Genomic DNA, 23,302 nt, shown 5'->3' on the forward strand with positions numbered 1-23,302 from the left:
GCATCAGGGTACATTCACGGAGATCTCTTACCCATGCAGATGAGGCAGGTACCGGATCACAGAGGGAGGCAGGAGGGTCCTTTAGTCTGGAGGAACTTCTGTGGCTCTGCTCGCTCGTTCGTTTCTTCTGCTGGCCACTCGCATGAGGCTTCACTGTGGCCTGTTTCTGTGGGCGCTCCTGCACCTCGTCCTGCTGCTCTATGGGGGCTCCTGTCGTATCCATTGCTGGGCCTTCAGAAGCACCCCCGCAGCGTCACCTCCTGCCTTTTAAGGCCTCCTTATCCAGATCAGCAGAGTTCTGGCTCGCCACCTCCCACCCGGGACCCCCCCGCATGCTCCGGCCACCCCTCCCCCGGGCACTGCGCGCCACCACGGACCGCCACGCACATGCGGCGCACACAGGAAAGCCGTCCGGCACCCCGGCTCCGCCCCTAGTCTGAGACCTGCGGGAGCGTGCGGAAAGGAGCCAGCACGGCGCCCCCGGCTCAGGCATGCCCGCAGCCCCCACGTGCGCCGACCTGTGCCCGCCGACCGGGCGCAACCGCCGGCCCGGACAGAAAGGGAGACCGGACCCGGGGGGGGGAGCGCACCAGGAGGGGCCCGGGGCATACATACCTCCTGGTGCCGGCACTATGGAGGCGGCTGTCCACCAGACCCTCTGCTCCACCTGCTCTAACCACTGCCGTGGCGACCTACCCGGCCCAACGTGGCGCTTCCAGGGACCCCGAGCTTGACCGAGGTAGGAGACACACCCCCCCCCCCCCCCCCGTCGGTCAGCCGGCCTGGGAATCCCTCGACGACTCCATGATGGACGATCTGAAGGAAGTCACGTCCTCTAGGAACAAGAAGCCAACTGATGCGTGGGAGAGATGCCGCCCTTTTGTATCTGTAGGTTTCCTGTTTCTGAAGGGCGGATCCCCTCTCTCAGGTGGTGCCGTCATGGACGACCGAATAAGTGTACTGTGTAGAGTTTTGAATCTGTCAGTATAGTGTCTGTGTATCAGTCTACATTGTGTTTTTCACAGACAAATTACTAAAGGCATCTTCTCTTTAGCAATGTTGAGCACGGACAGCACACGTCTTAATGTCATCCATGTGCTGTACATATTTTTCACAAACCCAGACATGTACTGACACTTTTCATCCACAATAGACAGCAAAAAAAAAGATACATGTCTGAGTTTTGAACAGACATACTGAGTCCATGTTGTATCCGTACAAAACATGGATAGAACACATTCGTGCAACGTGGATGCGTGAATGAGGTCCAAGGAAGAATTTAGTTGTCTGTGATAATCTGTACACAGGCCATGATGTTGACTGGCCACAGGTCTCCACACCATAAACAAACAGCCTTACAGGCATATATTAGACTTGTGTTTCGATTGGAAGACCCACGGCCTGTAAGTATATCAGTCTGCACATGAAACCTCAGGAAAGTCTACATCAAGTCTAGAAATGGTTTACGCCGACCTAAATATCCACATCAATTACAGAATTGCTCACTGGGCACTAGTGGGGCAGAGAAAACAGCAGCTGTCATGACAGTAGTGAGAGAGGCAAAGAGACAACACATGAATGTTTCAGAAAAGTTGCCACAGATAATACATTACCTTCCCAGCATAATGCATGATGCAGAAGTCCGCTTTATCTTTCAGCTGTTTGGGCTTTTGGAATTTTGAATGGGTGCCCTGCTCCTGGACAACTTTCTCCACAAAACTTTTATCAGTAGCTTTTGGAAACCAACACTCCTCATCCAGGAGAGCCAGTATACCTGGGGGACCAGCCTTCAGGACAAAGCATTACCAAAACATTACAATAACATAAAGAATGATAACTATCATATTGTGATAAGGTGTCTAACTCACAGGTCGTTCTATTAAGTCAATACAAGGCTGAAGGTCTAGGCCGAAGTCAATGAAATTCCACTCGATCCCTTCTCGTTGGTACTCCTCTTGTTCTAGTATGAACATTGTGTGATTGAATAGCTGCTGAAGCTTTTCATTTGTGTAATTTATACACAGCTGTTCAAATGAATTCAGCTAGAAAGAAAAACAAAAATGTTACCATAAAAATAATTCAATCAAGTGTTCACTTTTATTACTACAGTTGTTGCAAAGCAATTTTTCATATTTTAATTACCCTCTTAAAGAGAATGCATCAGTAGAAATCTTTTAGGCTATGTGCCCACGCTAGCGTTTTTAAACGCTCAGGAATCGCAGAAAACGCATGTCTTTTTCCACGCGATTCTTGCGCGGTTTTTTGTCAAAAAGACGCGTGTTTTTTGGGAACATTGGGGGAATGCTAAAAACGCTCAGCTATGCAGAAATTAATGAGCATGCTGCGTTTTTAGCCGCTAAGGCTAGTTTCACACTTGCTTTTTTTTGCAGCGCGTTTTTCCCGCAAAAAAACGCATTAAAAAAACGCATACAAAAGCATACAACTGCTGCGTTTTTTTCAAGCATTTTTATGAGCATGCATGAAAAAAATGCAGCGTTTTTATGCGTTTGTATGCGTTTTTAGTGCGTTTTTACCGCGTTTGCGTTTTTTTCCAACATTAGGTGGCCCCTCACACTAACCCAAACCATGACTTTACTAACCCTGACCCTAACCCTAACTAACCCTAACCAACCGTAACCCTTAACCAAACCATACTTAACCCTAACCCTGACCCTGACCCTAACTAACCCTAACTAACCCTAACCCTAACTAACCCTAACCCTAACTAACCCTAACCCTAACCAACCCTAACCCTAACCAACCCTAACCCTAACCCTAACCCTTAACCAAACCATACTTAACCCTAACCCTAACTAACCCTAAACCAAACCATACTTAACCCTAAACCAAACCATACTTAACCCTAACTAACCCTAACCCTGACCCTAACCCTGACCCTGACCCTTAACCAAACCATACTTAACCCTAACCCTGACCCTAACCCTAACCCTTAACCAAACCATACTTAACCCTAACCCTGACCCTAACCCCAACCCTGACCCTGACCCTAACCCTAAACCCCTTTAACTAACCCTAACTCTAACCCAAACCCCTAAATTCCATGGTTAAAAAAAAAAAAAAAAAAAAAAAAACGCTTGTGCAAAAAAACGCATACATAAGCATGCCAATGCGCACATATGCGCACCCATAGGCTATAATGGCCATTTTTAGCGCAAAACGTGCGCATATTTGCGCATGCGCTTTTTTGCAGGGCCAAAAAATGCAACATGCTGCGTCTGGAAAATACCAACGCACACCCCAAAAAGATGCAGCGCATGAAAATCGCATACATGCGCATGCCAGCGCGCAGGTATGCGCACCCATGTTAAATATAGGGGAAAAAACGCATGCGCAGGTATGCGTTTTTTTTCCAGCGCTAAAAAACGCAAATGTGAAACCAGCCTAAGCGATTCCTGAGCGGTTAAAAACACATGCATTGGCACAAAGCCAAAAATGCATGCAAATTAATTGGAAGGATCTTGTAAGTTTCTGCAGCGCCTGATCCGGCACAAACGCTGCGGAAACGCTTACAAAAACGCAACGTGGGCAGACAGCCTTAATCAGATTTTTGTTGTACTCTTATAAAATTATTTTTCAAATGGAAAGAAAAAGTGAAACATCTGAAAAACACTTTACAATTTAATTTACTAAAGAGCATTGTTTATTAATACCAAAAATGCCAAAACATTAAGTCACAGTATCCACTTACAATGTTGATAGATCAAATGCCATCTGATTGAGTTGGAGCTGGGGATGCACTTCAACATAGGGCATGACAACAGCATAATAGGGCAGACAAACCAACTATTGATTGGGTAGGACTTTGACTAGGAACAGTGCAGAAGTACTAAAGTGTGTATAGGAGCCTCTGGCCTGGATGAGAAATCAGTTGTATGGTGAGGATATTCCCCAAGATTCACAAATTACTTGACAAATTACTATATAATATTATGAATAACATAATATTATAGGTAGATGGTTGACCCAGCTAAGGGGAAGGAATTTTTTTTCCCCTATGGAGAAAATAGCCTTCCCCAGGATCAACAATGCAGAACAGCTGCACTAAAAATAGGCTGAACTAGATGGACATAAGGTCTTCCTTCAGCCTTCAAAACTATGTATGTTGTGTTACAAGGCAATAAAGTGGGTCTGTAAGGCTACTTTCACACTAGTGTTTTTATGCGCTGCGTGCGCAGTCCTAACACATACAAAAACGCAGCAAGCGTTTTGCATGCGTTTGCTTATTTTATGCGCATGCGTTTTAACCAGTTTGTTGCCATGTGAACTCTTTCCGTGCACTTTTCTGCGCATGCGTTTGTTTGGTTTTTTACACAGGTTGGGTGCACAAGAAATGCAACAGGGTGCGTCCAGCGCACACCGGGAAAAACGCATGCGCACAAAAACGCTTACAAACGCTAGACCATGCGCACCCATGTTAAACTTGGGGGCGAATTGCGCATGTACGCTCATGATGCGCTGCGCTAAAAAACGCTAGAGTGAAACCAGCCTAAAAAGGGTATGTTTGCACCAGGGGCTCTATATACACACAGGTTATGTCAGTAAACACAGACTGAATGTAACCTTATGGCTGTGTGCATTTTTTACACATGGAATTGGCCCTAAGCTGCTAGGGAATCCTTATGCCAGAAAAGTCTGAGAATCCTGAAGCACATGTACATAAGTAATTTTCCTTTCCAGATTTGTGTGGCTTTTAAATCTGCAGCATGTGAATTCTTTGACTCAATTGAAGTCAATGGGTGAAAAACGTGGTAAAAATGCACAGTCACATATGCGGCAAAAAAAATACAGGTATAAAAAGGCTTGCGGTTTGCGGAGTTTTTGCTTGCACTTTTATGGACTTCATGTCAAGCTTTTCCCATGCGGTCCTCTATGTGACAGCACGAGAAACAGTTGTGGCGGCTCTAATTGGCAGTGACGTTACTGCCGTTAACATAGTAACATAGTAATTAAGGTTGAAGGAAGACTAAGTCCATCTAGTTCAACCCATATCCTATCCTAACTTGCCCTAACATGTTGATCCAGAGGAAGGCAAAAAAAAAACCCATGTGGCAAACAGTAAGCTTCACATTGGGGAAAAAAATTCCTTCCCGACTCCACATACGGCAATCAGACTAGCTCCCTGGATCAACGCAACACTAAGGAAACTAGTGTATATACCCTGTAATATTATACTTTTCAAGAAAGGCATCCAGTCCCCTCTTAAATTTTAGTAGGGAATCACTCATTACAACATCATATGGCAGAGAGTTCCATAGTCTCACTGCTCGTACAGTAAAGAATCCGCGTCTGTTATTATGCTTAAACCTTCTTTCCTCCAGATGAAGAGGATGCCCCCTTGTCCCAGTCACAGGTCTAAGAGTAAAAAGATTAGAAAGGTCTTGGTATTGTCCCCGCATATATTTATACATTGTAATAAGATCACCCCTAAGCCTTCGATTCTCCAAACTAAATAACCCCAAGTGTAATAACCTGTCTTGGTATTGCAGACCCCCCTAGTTCCCTAATAACCTTGGTCGCTCTGCACCAGCTCCAGTTCAGCTATGTCTTTCTTATACACCGGAGACCAGAACTGTACACAGTATTCTAAGTGTGGTCGCACTAGTGACTTATATAGAGGTAAAATTATGTTCTCCTCCTGAGCATCTATGCCTCTTTTAATGCATCCCATTATTTTATTTGCCTTTTTGCAGCAGCTGCCTGACACTGGCCACTAAATGTGAGTTTGTCGTCCACCCATACACCCAGGTCTTTTTCAGTGAAAGTTTTGCCCAGTGTTTTACAATTAAGCACATAATTATACATCTTGTTCGTTCTACCCAAGTGCATGACCTTACATTTATCCCCATTAAAGCTCATTTGCCATTTATCAGCCCAAGCTTCTAGTTTACATAAATCCTCCTGTAATATAAAATTGTCCTCCTTTGTATTGATTACCCTGCAGAGTTTAGTGTCATCTGCAAATATTGAAATTCTACTCTCTATGCCCCTTACAAGGTCATTAATAAATATGTTAAAAAGTGGGCCCAAAACTGACCCCTGTGGTACCCCACTGCTAACCTTGACCCAGTCCGAGTGTGCTCCATTAATAACCACCCTTTGTTTCCTATCCCTGAGCCAGCTCTTAACCCACCTACACATTTTCCCCTATCCCCATTGTTCTCATTTTATGTATCAACCTTTTGTGTGGCACCGTATCAAAAGCTTTTGAAAAGTCCATGTACACTACGTCCACTGCATTCCCTTGGTCCAGTCCGGAACTTACCTCTTCATAAAAGCTTATCAGATTAGTCTGACAGGAACGGTCCCTTGTAAACCCATGTTGATATTGGGTCATAAGTTTATTCTTATCCAGATACTCCAGTATAGTATCTCTTAGAAAACCCTCCAGGATTTTACCCACAGTTGAAGTTAAACTCACTGGCCTATAATTTCCAAGTTCAGTTTTTGTCCCCTTTTTGAATATTGGCACCACATTTGCTATACGCCAGTCCTGTGGTACAGACCCTGTTATTATGGAATCTTTAAAGATTAAAAATAATGGTCTATGACTGTGCTTTATTCCTGCAGTACTTGGGGGTGTATCCCATCCGGGCCCGGGGATTTGTCAATTTTAGTGATTTTTAGACACCGCCGTACTTCCTGCTGGGTTAAGCAGGTGACATTTAATGGACAATTTTATCCCTGATCATGTTATCCGTCATGGGATTTTCTTGTGTAAACACTGTCGAAAAAAAGTCATTTAGCATATTGGCTTTTTCCTCATCCTCCTCCACCATTTCACCCAGACTATTTTTAAGGGGGCCAACATTATCATTTTTTAGCTTCTTACTATTTATGTAGTTAAAGAATATTTTGGAATTATTTTTACTTTCTCTGGCAATGAGTCTCTCTGTCTCAATCTTTGCTGTTTTGATTTGCTTTTTACAGAATTTATTTAATCTATTTAAGATCCAGTCGGTCAGAGCGCTGCAGGGTCACACTGTCAGATGTCAGCATGACCCTGTAGATGTGACTGACTCACGGTAAAAAGCTTACCACAGGTCACAAGTGTTGGCAGTAGTAGTCTCAGCCTACCCCTGCTTTCGCTGAGAAGAGAGGGGGCAGGCGGTGGCTGGTGGGCGCAGGCAGCGCCTGTGCTCAAATATAAAAACCCACAACAGTCAAAAATAAAACAGTATATACTCACCTTACATCTAATCCCTGAAGCACTTTGTTTACTGTAAAAAAAAAATAAAGCCATATCCCACTGCAAGAGAAAGTTCTCACACAGCAGTGCAGTCAGTGACCTCAATCGGGCGTTCATCAGCAGATGAACTCCAGTGATTTTCCTCACAGCAGCTCAGCGCCACAAACTGCAAGAGTGATGACACACTCCAGTGTCATTGTGAGCTGGCTATCCTTGAGAACAGTCACATCAGTGACTGCTCTCAAAGCCATCAGGATAATCGTGAAACATTATGGATTATCTCTTCACTTCAGACAAGTGAGTAATATGGTTGTTTATTATTTGAATTCTGCAACAGGAGACGCTGGCTTCAGTGGATTCGATGATGTGAGTATGGATTAATAGATTCAAAAAAGGAGTGTCATTATTTCATATAAAGGACTCTATTCTGGGTGTGTTTTTTTATACAATATCAATATGGTGTTAGTAATGAGAGCTTTTTATAGGCACTCCATTACTGATCTCTGGGCTTTATGTCACTTGACAATACAAAGGTGACATCAACCCCAATACTATCACCCCATTTGCCACAGAGATCAAGTTTAAGAATTTGAGCATCTTACAAATGCACCATTTCTGGGGTGGCTGAGAGCTGATGTAAGTCTGGGAGGGGGTCAATATCCTGGCTCCTTCCCAGGCTATAAATATCAGGCCGCAGTTGTCTGCCTAGTTTTTGCTGGTTATTATAGTGGTCCCTACCCCCTTTTTTGGGGGGTCCCCCCATTTTAATAGCCAGGAAAAACTACGTATACAGCTGTGAGCTGACACTAATAGCCTGGGAAGCTCCATGGTACTACCCCTTTCACACGCTATAAAACATTGCCTCCAGAAGCCCGCTTTCCCTCAGCTGGTTAATATTTCAGGGGATCCCACACCTTTCATATGGCAGTCACAGAGGTCCTTGTTAATAACCCATTAGCAGAGTATCACGCTGTGGGGTACCCATGTGTTGGCCGTGCAGACATATCTGCGATCCTGGCTGTTGCGGTGACTGAAGGTTACAGGCGCAGTTCCTGTGCTTGCTCCACCCTTGTGCTATACATGGACAGCATGGTGTATGAAGGGGTTATGGTGATACCACAGAGAATTAAAAGACATTACCTCAAAAATCTCAAAGCCAGCAATATCCAGAATGCCAATGAATGAAGCCCCTTGCCTCTTTGTTTTGTCTAAGGCTTTATTAACACGCATCACAAGCCAGCGGAACATGCGCTCATATGTTGCTTTAGCAAGTGCCTCGATAGCAAAGTCTGCCTAAGAAAAGAAGGGATCAATTAGAAAGATGTGGATTATTAACAGGACATTTTATTTCATTGTACTAGTGCAGGGTTTCAGAAATTCCAGTCCTTAAGCCCGACGCTCCCACAGGTCATGTTTTTAGAATTTTCTTAGTATTGCATAGGTGACCAAGTAATCCATACTACGAAAATCTTAAAACCACGATCTATTGGGGAAGTCACGAGGACCACTTTGGGAAACACTGCTTTAGTGAAAGCATTTAGGTTTCAACCAGAAAATGACTTACCTGTTCTTTAGTTTGTGCTTTTTGTACATAGTCTCTACCAACTTTTATGCGTGGTGTGAGGATTCCTCTAGTAAAGTCATTAACATTAATTCCCAAAAGATGACACACCTTCTGAGCAGCTAAACATTAAAAAAAAATATTTTGTTAACTTCAACTTAGCTGACCAATATGTTTTAAGCGTTTAGAGGATATATTCTTAATATTTCATAATGCAAGATAAACATATTGACTTTAACCCCTCAGGAAGGGCATTCAAGTTCTTAAATTGCTTTAATTACTTAGAAACACCAAGCCAATTTCAAACTTCTTTTCATGCAGTCCATCTGCATTTTAGCTTTTATGCTGTATAGTTGGTTTCTCTGCATCTCACCCTCCACACCCCAGCAAAGCCTGTGCCGCAATTACATTCCAGGAGAAGAATTAAAGGGGTGTTCCCATCTATAAGATCCTATCCCAATATGTAGTAGCTGTAATATTAGCAAATACTTCCAATTAGAAATGGAATATAGAGTTCCAGATTCGCTAAGTCTCTTTCCTCATGTGCAGGCATTGCAGTATTCTTGGTTCTGAGCACTACTAGCACTTAGCTAACTGTCACTATATCACTGTTCGTACACCATGGATACCTAAAGTCCTGCCATGAATGCAAATGAGGAAAACCATAGTAAATCAGAAAAGTTACTACATTTCTAATTGGTGATCACTACCACCACCACCACCACCACCACCACCACCACCACCACCACCACCACCACCACCACCACCACCACCACCTATTGGGATAGGATCTTGGAGATGGGATGTCAAGGCTGTGTTCACACACAGCGTGTTTTTTTTCGCGGATTTGCTAAAAATCCGCGGGAAAAACGCGAAAGAGCTTCCCATTAATTTCTAGGCATTTAGCACTTTTGTGCACATTGATGCGTTTACCGCAAAAAAAACCACATTGCGGTAAAAACGCAGCATGCTCATTTTTTTCCGTGTTTCTGGCTTTTTCCATGTGTCTAGAAACTGCGTGAGAAAAAAACGCAAAAAATCGCGGTAAAGATGCACAAAAAACGCACAGGAAGACGCACAGAAAAAACGCATAGTTTCTAGGAAGGGAGTCCTGTTTTTCAGCAGAAAATTTCTGCTACGTGTGCACTTAGCCTAAGAGTTATCTGCTCACATTCTTCCCCTTGTCTTCTGAAGAGATGCAGTTATACATCACCAGCTATGAAGCTTTCACATCTGCCAACAAGCTTTTTTCCATACTGTCCACAGCTGTGTGCTTAAACGCAAAGTTTGTGTTTAAATATGGTCATAACCGTACATCTCCAAACAACCACAGACAATTTGCTACAGAACCTGGGCCAAGCTTTAAGTTTTACTTCTCAGCAGAGCTGACCCTCAGAGGAAAGTCTGTCCTGCTAGAAACCAGGAAGAAAACTAAGGAGACTGCATTGCTACGAACTGCTCAAGAGACAATCTGAAAATGCTCTTTAAAAAAGTTTATTTGGGTCTTAAAGAGTCATCCACTTTTTGCAGAGGGAGGTGAAGGTCTGTACACAGGTGACAAAAAGCATGCAGCTTTCCTAATGAATAGTATAATAAGTGGCTAAATGTTTGTGGGTTTCTTTATCTTTTTATGAGGTCTTGGGGGTAAGGTTTCTCCTTGTGGAGAGTGACATACCAGCTCTGGCTTGTCAAGGTAGGGAGGCTTATTCACCCTGCAATGCTCATACTTTGCACTGACGAGGGCCAATAGCCCAAAACACCATGTCTGCAAATTGAGATTCTGGTTTGGCTTTTATCCTAAGTCATATTGCAAGACTTGTTAAAGGGTCGATTGTGACTTGTAGGATCGCTACTACCAACAGGTGGCGCTATAGAGTTCAAGTCCTCTCTCTATGAAGAGGCAATTTGCATATTTAACTTTAATATTTTATTAAATTAGGAGAGCACAATTGCTCCCATGATACAATGGAATACTACTTTATTTGTAGTCTATTATGCCTACCGGTATCAAATAGGGATAGCAAAATGCCAGCCAAACTGCATGGTTAGGCCGCAAGCTGCCATAGAAATCCATCATCATCTGAAAGGGAGAGGGGATAGTCGATGGGTGACAGAGGAGCCCTTTACCTCCTCTAGCCTGCTAAATTTTACAGTTGCTATCGACTCTGCTCCACATCTACAGCTGGAGATCCACCATTAGTTGTCTGATTAGTGTTGACTGAGATGAAAATAAGCTCTCCTTGTTGGCCTCAGGCAGGAAAGACCAACTGTACCCATCACATTGAATGTAGTCTAAAGAGCAGACAACATTTTGGAGAAGCATCAGTAGATATACAGGTTTGTGGGCAAAGATTTAGCATCAACTTTATCTGCCCATTATGGATTTTGCAGTCAAACATGTGGTTCTAATCAGTTGTTGTATTGTGCATATAGAGATGCCTGCCAAAGAAGGCTGATCACCACTGAAGAGGACCACCTACTTGACTGAAGAGGCCAGAATAAACAAATTATTAAAAGATACAGGTTTAGATCATCTTTTTCCATAAAACTAATCAATCCGCTTAGCTCTACAAAATTATGCCTGCTGACTGGATTGCATTTTCAATACGACAGGTTCCCTTCAAGAAACAGCCAGTGGGCTGGGCCTAAATGATTGAAGAGTACCTGTTTCAGGTCACTTATTAGAAATAGCGGGCATATGTACACATGGACCACCACAGAAACAGTGTTTTTCTTGTGTACATCCACAACCAATTTATATCCTGCAATTTTTTCTGTACCCCTGCACTTCCTTTCAAAGGCTAATATTTAGTTGCATATAAGGAGAGTCTGTATAGAAGCCGCTATGACATCTCCCATACAGATGCACAAAAGATTCCTGCGCTGTGTCTTCTGCTCGAGGAGGAGCAGCAGCAGCATGGGTTATTTGACAGCAGTACTTAGCTGTGTATCTGCGACTACAGCCCTGGAGAGAGGAAGTTTTTTTTTTTTTTATTAATAAAAACACATCCCATACAGTTTGTGTTAGTTTCTGCAGAATAGCAGCTAGTGAAACCACATTAATGTCAGACGAGGCATTTCCAATATCAGCATGCATCAAGCCTCTTGAGTCAACACTTCACATTGCACATTGTGAGCTTAGAAAATTGATGCAACTATATGCAGTCCATTATTGAATGACCCCACATATCTTTTCTACCAGGCAGCAGTTCGTGCACAGCAGAGATTACATCTTGCTGATAAGTGCCAATGTTTACTACTGACATGCAAGTTATGCTATATCAGTTGTTATGAACTAGTAATATGTTTTTTTTCAGAAACAGCAGAGCACAAACACTAAGTGGAGACCACAAAGTGTTCAGATGCAATTTTTAAAGCAGAATAAAAAAAATTGTTAAATGCCGATTGACTATATACCAGTGTTATCGGGCATGGAAGCCTGATCTGTGTTACGCTCCTTCTTGAATGCAATGTTGCCGAGCTGAAGAACACCAGAAACCACCTTCAGCAATCCTACAAAAAGAAAGCATTTGAATACAGAGCACAAAAGCTTGAGCAGCTAAATATGCACATATGTAAAGTTACTGTCAATATGCTAGCAGTATACTAGATTTCAACCACTCAAGTTACAGCTATACATTGCTCCTCCAACCTTTTTTGTAGGAAACTGGGTCAGGTCACCACGTATACTAGACTGAACACATGTCAACGCAATATCCAAATCCTCCTTGGCTGCTGAATATACTCGTGAAAACTTTCATATTGTATTTTGCTCTGTGTTTCACGAATGAAGGAGTGATGTCCACTGTGAAATTTCTTGAAATTAAAATTCACGCTGGAGATCAATCTTTCATTTTTTGCTATGGACAATGCCTTTGAACAAGGCGGCCCTGTGCATGGATGAACAATTCCTCGGAGACTGGTGAGCTAAATTTTCTTTCCCCACCCTTCTTGTATAGTGTTTCACAAGAGGAACTGAAATATTTTAGTCTATGGTACTGTTCACATGACCGTATTTTTGACAGCTGAGTGGTCCGCACAAACAAGGAGACATGTCTGTTTTTTATCAGCGTCCTACCTCAAACTTGTCAGAGCAAGTTAAGACTCTATGGGGATATTCCTATCCCCATAGAGAAGGACGAGTGAAAAAAAAATAAAAAAATTTTTATTATTTTTATTAATAACTCAGATGCCACCTTTGTGCTGATTGTTTTGAAAAGCTGACATGTGCCTGCCATAGCTGCGGGTGGAATCGCGATCCACCCTTGGCTATTAACTAGTTAAGTGCCGCTGTCAAATGCTGACAGCGGCATTTAACTAGCGCTTCCGGCAAGCACACCAGAAATACACTCACCGGTGACCCGGATCAATGGTGTGTCGGATGTCTCCTGGAGACCTATGGTTGTCAGTGCCAAATTGCTATGAGCGCCACATAATTATACATTTTATTTCTTCTGTCCAAGTGCACGACCTTACATTTATCCCCATTAAAGCTCATTTGCCATTTATCAGACCAAGCTTCTAGTTTACATAAATCCTCCTGTAATATTAAATTGTCCTCCTCTATATTGATTACCCTCCAGAGTTTAGCGTCATCTGCAAATATTGAAAATTCTATTCTCTATGCCCCCTACAAGGTCATTAATAAATTTTAAAAAGTGGGCCCAACACCGATCCCTGCGGTACCCCACTGCTAACAGTGACCCAGTTACTGATTTTAATCATTTTAATCAGTATAACGGCACTGACTTAACACTGTAGATTACTGTGCACAATCCTGCTGACACGTTCCCTGTAATAGGGATTGCTCTCTTTGGAATAATGTTCTGCCTCCGATGCAGTTGCCTGCCATTGACTGTTGATGCAATGTCAGTACCAGTCAAGAGGTTAGTGGCTCTGAAGTGAGTACTCCCATCTACACCGGTAGAACCCCCGAACCCCCAATTGACATGACGTCAACATGGCAGCCAATGCCAGACACCAGAAGCAACAGAAGATACTAGGTCAGTGGCAAAAAAAGGGTTGGGTACAGCCAGCACAGCCTATTTTTTAAACTGCAACCAGGGCCATAAAACATCTAAAAAAGGGAGAAACTTCTTAAAGGGGTTGTCTAATCCAAATTAATAAGTCTGCAGTCACTGTGTCCTGCATGGATTTGCTGGTTTCTGACTCCAAACAGGAGGGCATGTATAAAACTATAAATTATACATACTCCTAGCAAGTGGGTGCACCTTCACTTCCATGCACTTGTATGGAGCGAGGTCGTGTACTCTAGTCAGTCATGCACACTGGATTGCTGCATTACTAGACAGAGCACAGCCTTGCTCCATACAAGTGGCGAGAAGTATGTATAACTCACATAACCTCCGGTCGTAGGTCAGAATCTGGCGAGTCCCTGTAGAGCACACTGGGCACCAAAAAAAAAAAAAAGTGGGGGGGTAGAAATCACAAGTCCGAAATTCCACAGAGTGACTGCAGACTTGGCAATTTGGTCGGGACAACCCCTTTAATGGTATTCGGTGTAGTTTCCCCTTTGAGTGTTCATCTCTATTCAGAGTTCTCATCCAAAATTTAGTTACAATAAGCTCTGTTATAAATCTTATGATGCACAAGCCATTAACATCACAGAGACGGCAGTGTTCACATTTATCCTTTCCCTACTAGATTAATATATTTATGAAATGCATATACAATCAAAGGCTGAACTATCACACTGTTCATCAGAACTGTCTAGTCATCAGCAACTGCCAAATTCATGAAATTCTACTGACAAATGGTTACTCCAAATCTACTATATAATCGTATAATTGTCTGTCTAACGCTGATTGGTCGCGGCCTAATGTGCGGATGGTAGCCAGGGTCCGGAGGAGAGGAGACTCCTCCGAACACTGGGTACCACAAGTCTGTAAAAAAATAGAATTAAAAAAAATAGTGATATACTCACCTTCGGACAGCCCCCGGACTCGTATCTATCCTCTCACCACGCGCCCGGCATCTTCCGGTCCCAGTAAGGCTTTGCGCCAAAGACCGTTGATGACGTCGCGCTTTCGCTAGAGTGACGTCATCTTCGGTCCTTCGCGCTAAGCCTTACTGGGACCAGAAGATGCTGGGGCAGGAGTGCATGTGAGAATCGCATATGCGCATAGCGCTATCCGGCACCATTTTCAAGAAGATACATTTGCAGTGTGTCTTCAGGAAAATGGCGCAGGACAGCGCGCTATGGGCATGCACGTACTCTGGCGCCAGTGCCACACTCCTCCCCCAGCCTCTGGCAGAACGAGACAGCACCGGACCACAGGAAAGATGGGTGAGTATAAGTGTTTATTTTTCTATGTGTGCAGTTTCCTAGGGGTGAGGGGGGGACCATACATATCAGGATTGGGGGGTGAGGGGACCATGCATTCCAGGATTGGAGGGTGAGGGGACCATGCATACCAGGATAGGGGGGTGAGGGGACCATGCATACCAGGATAGGGGGGTGTGAGGGGACCATGCATACCAGAAGAGGGGGGGGGGTGTGAGGGGACCATGTTTACCAGGAAAGAGGGGTGAGAGGACCATGCATACCAGGATTGGAGGGTGAGGGGGACCATGCTTACCAGGAAAGAGGGGGGAGAGGACCATGCATACCAGTATGGGGGGGGGGGGGTGAGGGAACCATGCATACCAGGATGGGGGGGGGGGTGAGGGAAGCATGCATACCAGGATGGGGGGGGGGGGTGAGGGAAGCATGCATACCAGGATGGGGGGGGGGGTGAGGGAAGCATGCATACCAGGATGGGGGGGGGGGGTGAGGGAAGCATGCATACCAGGATGGGGGGGGGGTGAGGGAAGCATGCATACCAGGATGGGGGGGGGGGGGTGAGGGAAGCATGCATACCAGGATGGGGGGGGGGGGGTGAGGGAAGCATGCATACCAGGATGGGGGGGGGGGTGAGGGAAGCATGCATACCAGGATGGGGGGGGGGGTGAGGGAAGCATGCATACCAGGATGGGGGGGGGGGGTGAGGGAAGCATGCATACCAGGATGGGGGGGGGGTGAGGGAAGCATGCATACCAGGATGGGGGGGGGGGGGTGAGGGAAGCATGCATACCAGGATGGGGGGGGGGGGGGTGAGGGAAGCATGCATACCAGGATGGGGGGGGGGGGGTGAGGGAAGCATGCATACCAGGATGGGGGGGGGGGTGAGGGAAGCATGCATACCAGGATGGGGGGGGGGTGAGGGAAGCATGCATACCAGGATGGGGGGGGGGGTGAGGGAAGCATGCATACCAGGATGGGGGGGGGTGAGGGAAGCATGCATACCAGGATGGGGGGGGGGGGGGGTGAGGGAAGCATGCATACCAGGATGGGGGGGGGGGTGAGGGAAGCATGCATACCAGGATGGGGGGGGGGGGGGTGAGGGAAGCATGCATACCAGGATGGGGGGGGGGGTGAGGGAAGCATGCATACCAGGATGGGGGGGGGGGGGGGTGAAGGAAGCATGCATACCAGGATGGGGGGGGGGGGGGAACCATGCATACCAGGATGGGGGGGGGGGGGTGAGGGAACCATGCATACAAGGATAGGTGGGGGGGGTGAGGGGGGTGAGGGAACCATGCATACAAGGATGGGGGGGGGGGGGGGGGGGGTGAGGGAAGCATGCATACCAGGATGGGGGGGGGGGGTGAGGGAACCATGCATACAAGGATAGGTGGGGGGGGTGAGGGGGGTGAGGGAACCATGCATACAAGGATAGGTGGGGGGGTGAGGGGACCATGCATATCAGGATTGGGGGGGTGCATTATTATTAAATCTTCATAAATAAAACTACATACATATTCTAGAATACCCAATGAGTTCGAGTCGGGCCACCATCTAGTCAGAGCATAAATGGATAAGATCTATAGGGGTAAGCTAGGTCAAATTACCTAACTGAAGACAAGTAAAATTTAAATATGGTTCTCCAAAAGCTACTGTAAGACTAGATTTCAAAACATACCAATTTGTTCATCATCAGGAATTCCCATGATCCTCATTGCTTCTAAAGTTTCTTGAAACAAATCTTTGTCCTGCTGACCTGGAATGGTAACGTGTCCATTGGAAAGGAAACGGTACTTGTTGTAAGCCTCTAGCAGAAGCTCAGCTGCAAGACACAAGTTAGATATACTCTAAGTCCATCACTAAGCCACTCTGCAGCTACACTTGCATAGCTTTAAGAAACTCCAGTACAGCACATTAAAAGAGGCTCTCCAATCCTGACTTTAGGCGTGTGCCACTTCCCTGCCTTTTGGCTTTCAGAATATGGAGACACTTTTTGGTGGTTGGGGGAATTGTGTTGTATTTGTGGTCTAATCGTAAAAACAAACTAACAAAGAAGCTTCATAAACTATCATATTTGCGCTGCCCCAGAAAATAAGTTAAACTCTATTTGAGCAGCAAGTTGAAAAACAAAGTCATAACCTGCTTCCCACCCATTTCTACCCATTCAAGCTGACGTGTTAGGCAGCATGTACTCGGAAGGGTGCAACTCAATCCTCAAAACACAAGCCCTCACAGCTATAACAAGGAAAGAACAAAACAATGACAATAAGGCAGTGTCAGGCCTAGTCCTTATACAGGGTTACATTAATTTGTGGTAAGTGGTGATTGAGAAGGAGAGAAAAGTCAGGAAAAATGCAGGTTAACTGACTTGCTTGGCAATTTCTAGACATTTGTAGATTTTTCATTAGACCGTTGTCTGCACTTACAAGGTGCCACAACAAAAACGGCAGTATACAAAAACTACGCTTGGAACAGTGCAGACAAGAGGCGAGAAACACCAGAGCAGTGGCTCTAGAGAAGCAGCTGATTTAAAGCAACAATTCAGCTAGGCTTTTCTCCACCAGTGGTATCACTAGTGCCCCTAGTAAAACGCTTACCAGCTGCTGTCGTCTGGTCTTCCCAGCAGAGCTACAGGTCTGTTCTGCCATTTTATGACTGCAGCTCCTGAATGACCACAAGTCACAACCTCTCTGTGCTAGTCAATGAGGGCCTCGTTCTGTCCCAATAGAGACGTGACCGCCAGCACACCCATCAAACAATGTGAGATCCTGCAGGTCATAACTAGCAGAAGGAGGCAGCAGCTGATCAGTATTTTACTATGGGCAGGGAACAAGCATTAGTGGCACAACTCCAGCATTGTTTAAAGGAAACCGGTCAGCAGTTTTGGCTAATATAAGTTACGGCCATCACCTTTCAGGGCTTATATACAGCATTCTATAATGCTCTACATTTGCCCCCAACCTGTAAAAAGAAAAATAACTTCTACTTAACTGCGGGGCAGTCGGGTTTGAGGGGTGTCGCCCTTAGTCCGGCACCTCCCATTTTCTTGCTTCATGTGGATGACATGTCCCTGCGTCATCCACAGACTCCTCGGCATCGCGCTCCTGCACAGGCGTACTTATCTGACCTGTTCAGGACAGAGCAGTACTGCAGTGCGCAGGCGACGGGAAAGGTCAAAGAACCCTGGCATCTGCGCACTGCAGTACTTTGCCCTGCCCTCAAACAGGGCAGATAAGTACGTCTGCGCAGGAGCTCGATGCCGAGGAATCTGTGGATGACGCAGGGACATGTCATCCACAAGTAGCAAGCAGGAGGGCGGCATTGCATGAAAATTGGAGGCGCAGGACTAAGGAGCGGCACCCATCGGACCGGAGCGCCCCGCAGGTGAGTATAATAAGTTGTTTTTCAGTTCTTCACCTTCGGTGGCAGATATACAGCATTATAGAATGCTGTATATCAGCCCTGAAATGTGGTGGCCACACCTCATGTCTAACAAACCTGGTGACAGGTTCCCTTTAATTATTTTCTATTGCCAAGTTGTTTTTTCACACATTAGTGTAAAACTTTGAGGCCATGTTCACACACAATTTTTCAGCTTTTTCTGCAAAATTTTCAGCAATGTTTTACAATGCAAGCAAAATCTATGCGACTGCAGAAATCTCATCGCACGCAGCTTTTTTTTGTCCTGGGTATTTTGTGCATTGCCTTGATTTCTATGCCTGTAAGGATTGGATGGGTTGATACAGACATCTGGTGAGAATTTTGAGCCAATAGCACCTTTAGAAATATATTAACTTAGAAAATTGGTGACGTGTTCATTACTCGTTTCAGTCTGTACATGTGTATTATATTTGAATAAATGTTAATTTTTGTTCAAGAATAAATGTGTTCATTGGGGAAAAAACAAAAACCGATTTCCACTGGAAATAAACGCTAACCAGTCTTTTGGAGCAAAAAAAAAGTCTTATTGTCAGTGAAGCAGTAGTATGCAGCATAGCTCTCAATAGCAGCAGCAGAGGAGAATGCATGGCTGCCGTGAACTAAAATGTGTATACTTTTTCATGTTTTAGGCTGAGTTCACACGTGGCTTTTTTTTGCGTTTCCGCGGCGGTTTTAACCGCGCGATTTTGCCGTGAAAAATAAGCATCCCATGCATTCCTATGGGATTCCGCAATGCTGTGCTAATGCTGCGGTTTTTACCGTGGCGGAATCGCTTTGCGGTAAAAACCGCAGCATGCTCATTAATTTGCGGAATCGCGGCGATCCCGCACCCATAGGAATGCATTGTTCAGCTTACTTCCCGCATGTGGCTGTGCACACCATGCGGAAAGTAAGCAGAACATTTGCGGATGGTACCCACGGTCCGGAGGAGAGGAGACTGTCCTCTGGGCTTTGGGTACCATATCCCTGTAAAAAATAGAATTTAAAAATAAAAAATATTGTTATTCTCACCCTCCGACGTCCCGCGCAGTCTTCCCGCTTCTCTTCACGCTCTCGTTCCCAGTAGTCCTTTGCGAAAATGCCCGCGATGGCGTCCGTTCTCGCGGGATCGCGAAGTCTCGCGGTCATCGCGAATTACCGCGAGACATCGCGATCCCGCGAGAACGGACGTCATCGCGGGCATTTTCGCAAAGGATTACTGGGAACGGATGCGTGGGACGTCGGAAGGTAAGAATAACACCATTTTTAATTTTTTTTTACAATCTATCTTTTACTACTGATGCCGCATAGGCAGCCTCAGTAGTAAAAAGTTGGTCACACTCGTCAAACACTGTTTGACGAGTGTGACCAACCTGTCAATCAGTTCTACAAGCGATGCTACAGATAGCTTGGAAAACGCTAGCATTTTGCAAGCTAAATACGCTTGCAAAATGCTAGTTTTTCCGCGGGAAAATCGCGGGAATTTAAAATGCGATTTTCCCGCGGAATGGAATTCCGGAATTCTTGCGGTAATTTCCGCGAGAGTTCCGGTACATGTGCACTTAGCCTTACAGTTGTAGGAGGACAAGGAAGAACAAATCTAAAAAGACTTTGTGGTTAGGATTTTATGTTTTGCAGGCCTTTAAAAAAAAAACAAAACAAAAAAAAAACAAAAAAAAACCTCCACCGCACATGTGGGTACATGAACATCACATCAGGTATTTGGCAAACCAACACAGACAAAATGGGGACTAAAATATACTTGTATAAATGAGGCCTTAGACCATTATATAGGGACACCTGAATTTGACCTGAACACAGACTTACGTACAGACTGTCTGTGGGTCTCTTGACCGGAACTTGAGATCCACATATGCCCATGAGCATTTGTCCATTCAGTGCGGTAACCATGCAGACCATGATATATGGAAGTCTGAACTCAGCCTTAAAATGTATTCACAATGTCAGTTTTAATTTTATTTTTTCTTGATTCTTGCTCACAACAGCGATAATTGTGAATACATCCGAAGTGCATGTCCCCCACTTTGATGCGAAATTTGAACAAATAAAAGTACTTACTTTTTAAGTGTTCTCCTGCTCCTGATAAGAGATAGTAAAAAATATGAAACGTTCGTTCATCTTTAGCTTGTCGAATTGCACGTGATTTCTCCAGCAAGTCTGAAATAGGTGTCAAGAAAATCTAAACCGACTAACATACAAAAAGAAACTGGTCCTGTAGTTTTCACAACTAAAGCTCTGTAGATGTGGTGGTGGTAGACAGATTTAAAAAAAGGATACAGGTCTCTATATTTGCTCCAACAATGTAACCATTGACGTCAAAGTTAATCCGAATAAACTTGCCCTTGGAGTAAAACAATACTGTTAGATTTACAGAAGTTGTCATACAGGTATGTGGCATACAAATATGACCAAGTGCAAGAAAATGGTTGTGATATTTGTGCCCACTATTATTTAACACTTCATTTATTTTTTAGCAGGTTCCTCTTGCAGTGTTAAAAAGGAGACATGAAATGGGGTTGTCAAATTCATAGATATTTGTAAGATATCCCATAAGCGTTTGACCTTCCCCCAACCTCCATATAGAGAGGGATGTGGGTGGGATCACTGATCAGGATGATTCACAACTACTAGTGTACTGACAGGTAGGAGGTGACTTATACACCATCTGACTAGTTGGTAAAGTTTTTGCTTAGTGCTGCCTCCTTGTCGTCCTCCTACTTGACTGACCAAACTGCATAGATGTAGTCAGCCAATTGGGAGGAGACTCTGCTGGGTAGGAGAACATGTATATTAAAGTTATCCTTCATCCCCTTCAGAAATAAAATAAAAATTTGTAATTTTTGTGAAGAATTCCCCCCCCCCCCCCCCCCCAAACATTGGAAATTGACAGTTGTAGCACTGCACTGAGGGGGGGGGGGGGGGTGCCTAAAAAAAAGCTTTTATCAATAGAATGTCAATTCTACAAACAATCCCACAATCTCTAAAGAGCAAAAGTGAAACATTCACTGGCCTTTAAAGGGTTGAAGTAATTCAAAGATCGTGACTATTACTTACAAATCTTGATGAATTGTCATTCTTCACAGTTTTGGCATTTCCAAAGGCTTCAAGGATCGGATTAGCTTGCAACAATTGTCTTTCCAGTTCACCCTAAGTAAAATTAAAATTTAGATTGTTACAATTGCAAAATCCACCACATTTTTCCTCAAAAGAAGCCAGCCAGCCAATTCACGCCTCTGGAACCACAGACGATGATTGAGAAACTCAACAGTGCTGTGCCTAGACAATGCAGGCTAACCAAGAGGAGCTTAAAGAACCTTTCACCAGGTCAAAAGGCGACAGCTGGTTGCATGTTATACATGTTTTTCTTTTTAAACCTGCCATACAGATCCAGAGATGTGGGAATTTTCCAATACTGAGTAACGCAGTAAGACAACTCCTGTCTCTGGATCCATGTGACTAAGAAAAAGCATCAGAAATAAAAGTGAAAACTGGCTGCATGTCCACATTAAGCAACGCTGTAAAGAGTGGGCCAAAATTCCTCCAGAACAATGAGACCGATACAGAAAAGCACTACTTAAAATTATTGATGCCAATGGTGGATGTAAGAGCTGTTGGTTAGTAGGGTGTACTTAAACTCTTTGCAAATTTCAAATACTTTTCTATATTTATATATTATAAATATAATGACATGGTTAGATTTGTTATGCGTTGTTCATTTGAGGTTGTATTTATCCAATGTACCCAATTTTAAAGAAAAAAAGAAAAACACTGCTTTTTAAAATATGCATTGATAAAACCTTAGCATTTGCAGAGGTTGTGTTAAGTTTCTCATGATTATATAAAACAGTCAGAAAGGACTGCTTTGAGGACAGAATTGCTGAAGCCTATGAAGAGACAAGACTAAGAGGAAAGGATTTTACATCAGTATGTCCTATGAACACTGTGGAGACACCTAGGATAGTGAAAATCTTGGGGACCCTCCAGAAAATTTCCTATATGGGTATGTTTCCACGGTCAGTAAACGCTGCGGGTTTGACGCTGCGTATACCCACAGCGTCAAACCTGCAGTGTTAAGTTCTTATAGCAGAGTGGATGGGATTTCATTAAATTCCATCTCCACTATGCGTTCAGAGACGCAGGCGGCAGACTTGCGTCACCGGACATGCGGCATGTCTTTATAGACCACAGCATGTCTATTTAAGATGCGGAGACGCTCAGGCCCCGCAGCGTAAATTTCTCAGACTCTCATTAGATGGAAAAGCAGCTTACTACGCATGTGTACTAATTTAAACATAAAAGGCCTTGCCCTATCCTGGATCTCCTCATACCTTTCCAACCGCACATTCAGCGTCTCCCACTCCCACACCACCTCCTCATCCCACCCTCTCTCTGTTGGAGTCCCCCAAGGCTCTGTTTTAGGACCCCTACTCTTCTCAATCTATACACTTGGTCTGGGGCAACTCAAAGTCCCACAGATTCCACTACCACCTTTATGCTGATGACACTCAGATCTACCTCTCTGCTGTCCAGAATCCCAGAGTGTCTATCAGCCATATCCTCCTTCCCCTCTCGCTTCCTCAAACTCAATGTAGACAAATCTGAACTCATCTTTCCTCCATCTCACAGATCTTCTTTACCCAACCTAGCTATAACAATTAATTACATCACACTTTCCCCAGTACCAGAAGTCCGCTGCCTCGGAGTAACCTTTGACTCTGCCCTGTCCTTCAAACCGCACATCCAAGCTCTTTCTACCTCCTGTCGCCTCCAGCTCAAAAATATTTCCAGA

General features: G+C 44.4%; 1 protein-coding gene across 2 annotated transcripts in view; it reads right to left on the reverse strand.

Moving 5' to 3' along the window:
• The window catches only part of MYH9 (myosin heavy chain 9), a 247,741-nt gene that overhangs the window by 136,745 nt on the left and 87,694 nt on the right, over window positions 1-23,302 (reverse strand). For both annotated transcript variants that reach the window (XM_073557995.1, XM_073557996.1), the window contains exons 6-14: window positions 21,568-21,660; window positions 20,791-20,854; window positions 20,572-20,670; window positions 16,751-16,894; window positions 12,186-12,281; window positions 8,772-8,890; window positions 8,348-8,500; window positions 1,869-2,042; window positions 1,614-1,787 (exon numbers count right to left, since the gene is read on the reverse strand). In XM_073557995.1, coding sequence (XP_073414096.1) covers window positions 1,614-1,787; window positions 1,869-2,042; window positions 8,348-8,500; window positions 8,772-8,890; window positions 12,186-12,281; window positions 16,751-16,894; window positions 20,572-20,670; window positions 20,791-20,854; window positions 21,568-21,660 — 1,116 coding nt within the window. The remainder of the gene's footprint in view (window positions 1-1,613; window positions 1,788-1,868; window positions 2,043-8,347; window positions 8,501-8,771; window positions 8,891-12,185; window positions 12,282-16,750; window positions 16,895-20,571; window positions 20,671-20,790; window positions 20,855-21,567; window positions 21,661-23,302) is intronic.

Source organism: Dendrobates tinctorius, unplaced genomic scaffold (assembly GCF_039654945.1).
Source record: "Dendrobates tinctorius isolate UK_male_01 unplaced genomic scaffold, ASM3965494v1 ptg000012l, whole genome shotgun sequence".
NCBI classification, from domain to species: domain Eukaryota; kingdom Metazoa; phylum Chordata; class Amphibia; order Anura; family Dendrobatidae; genus Dendrobates; species Dendrobates tinctorius.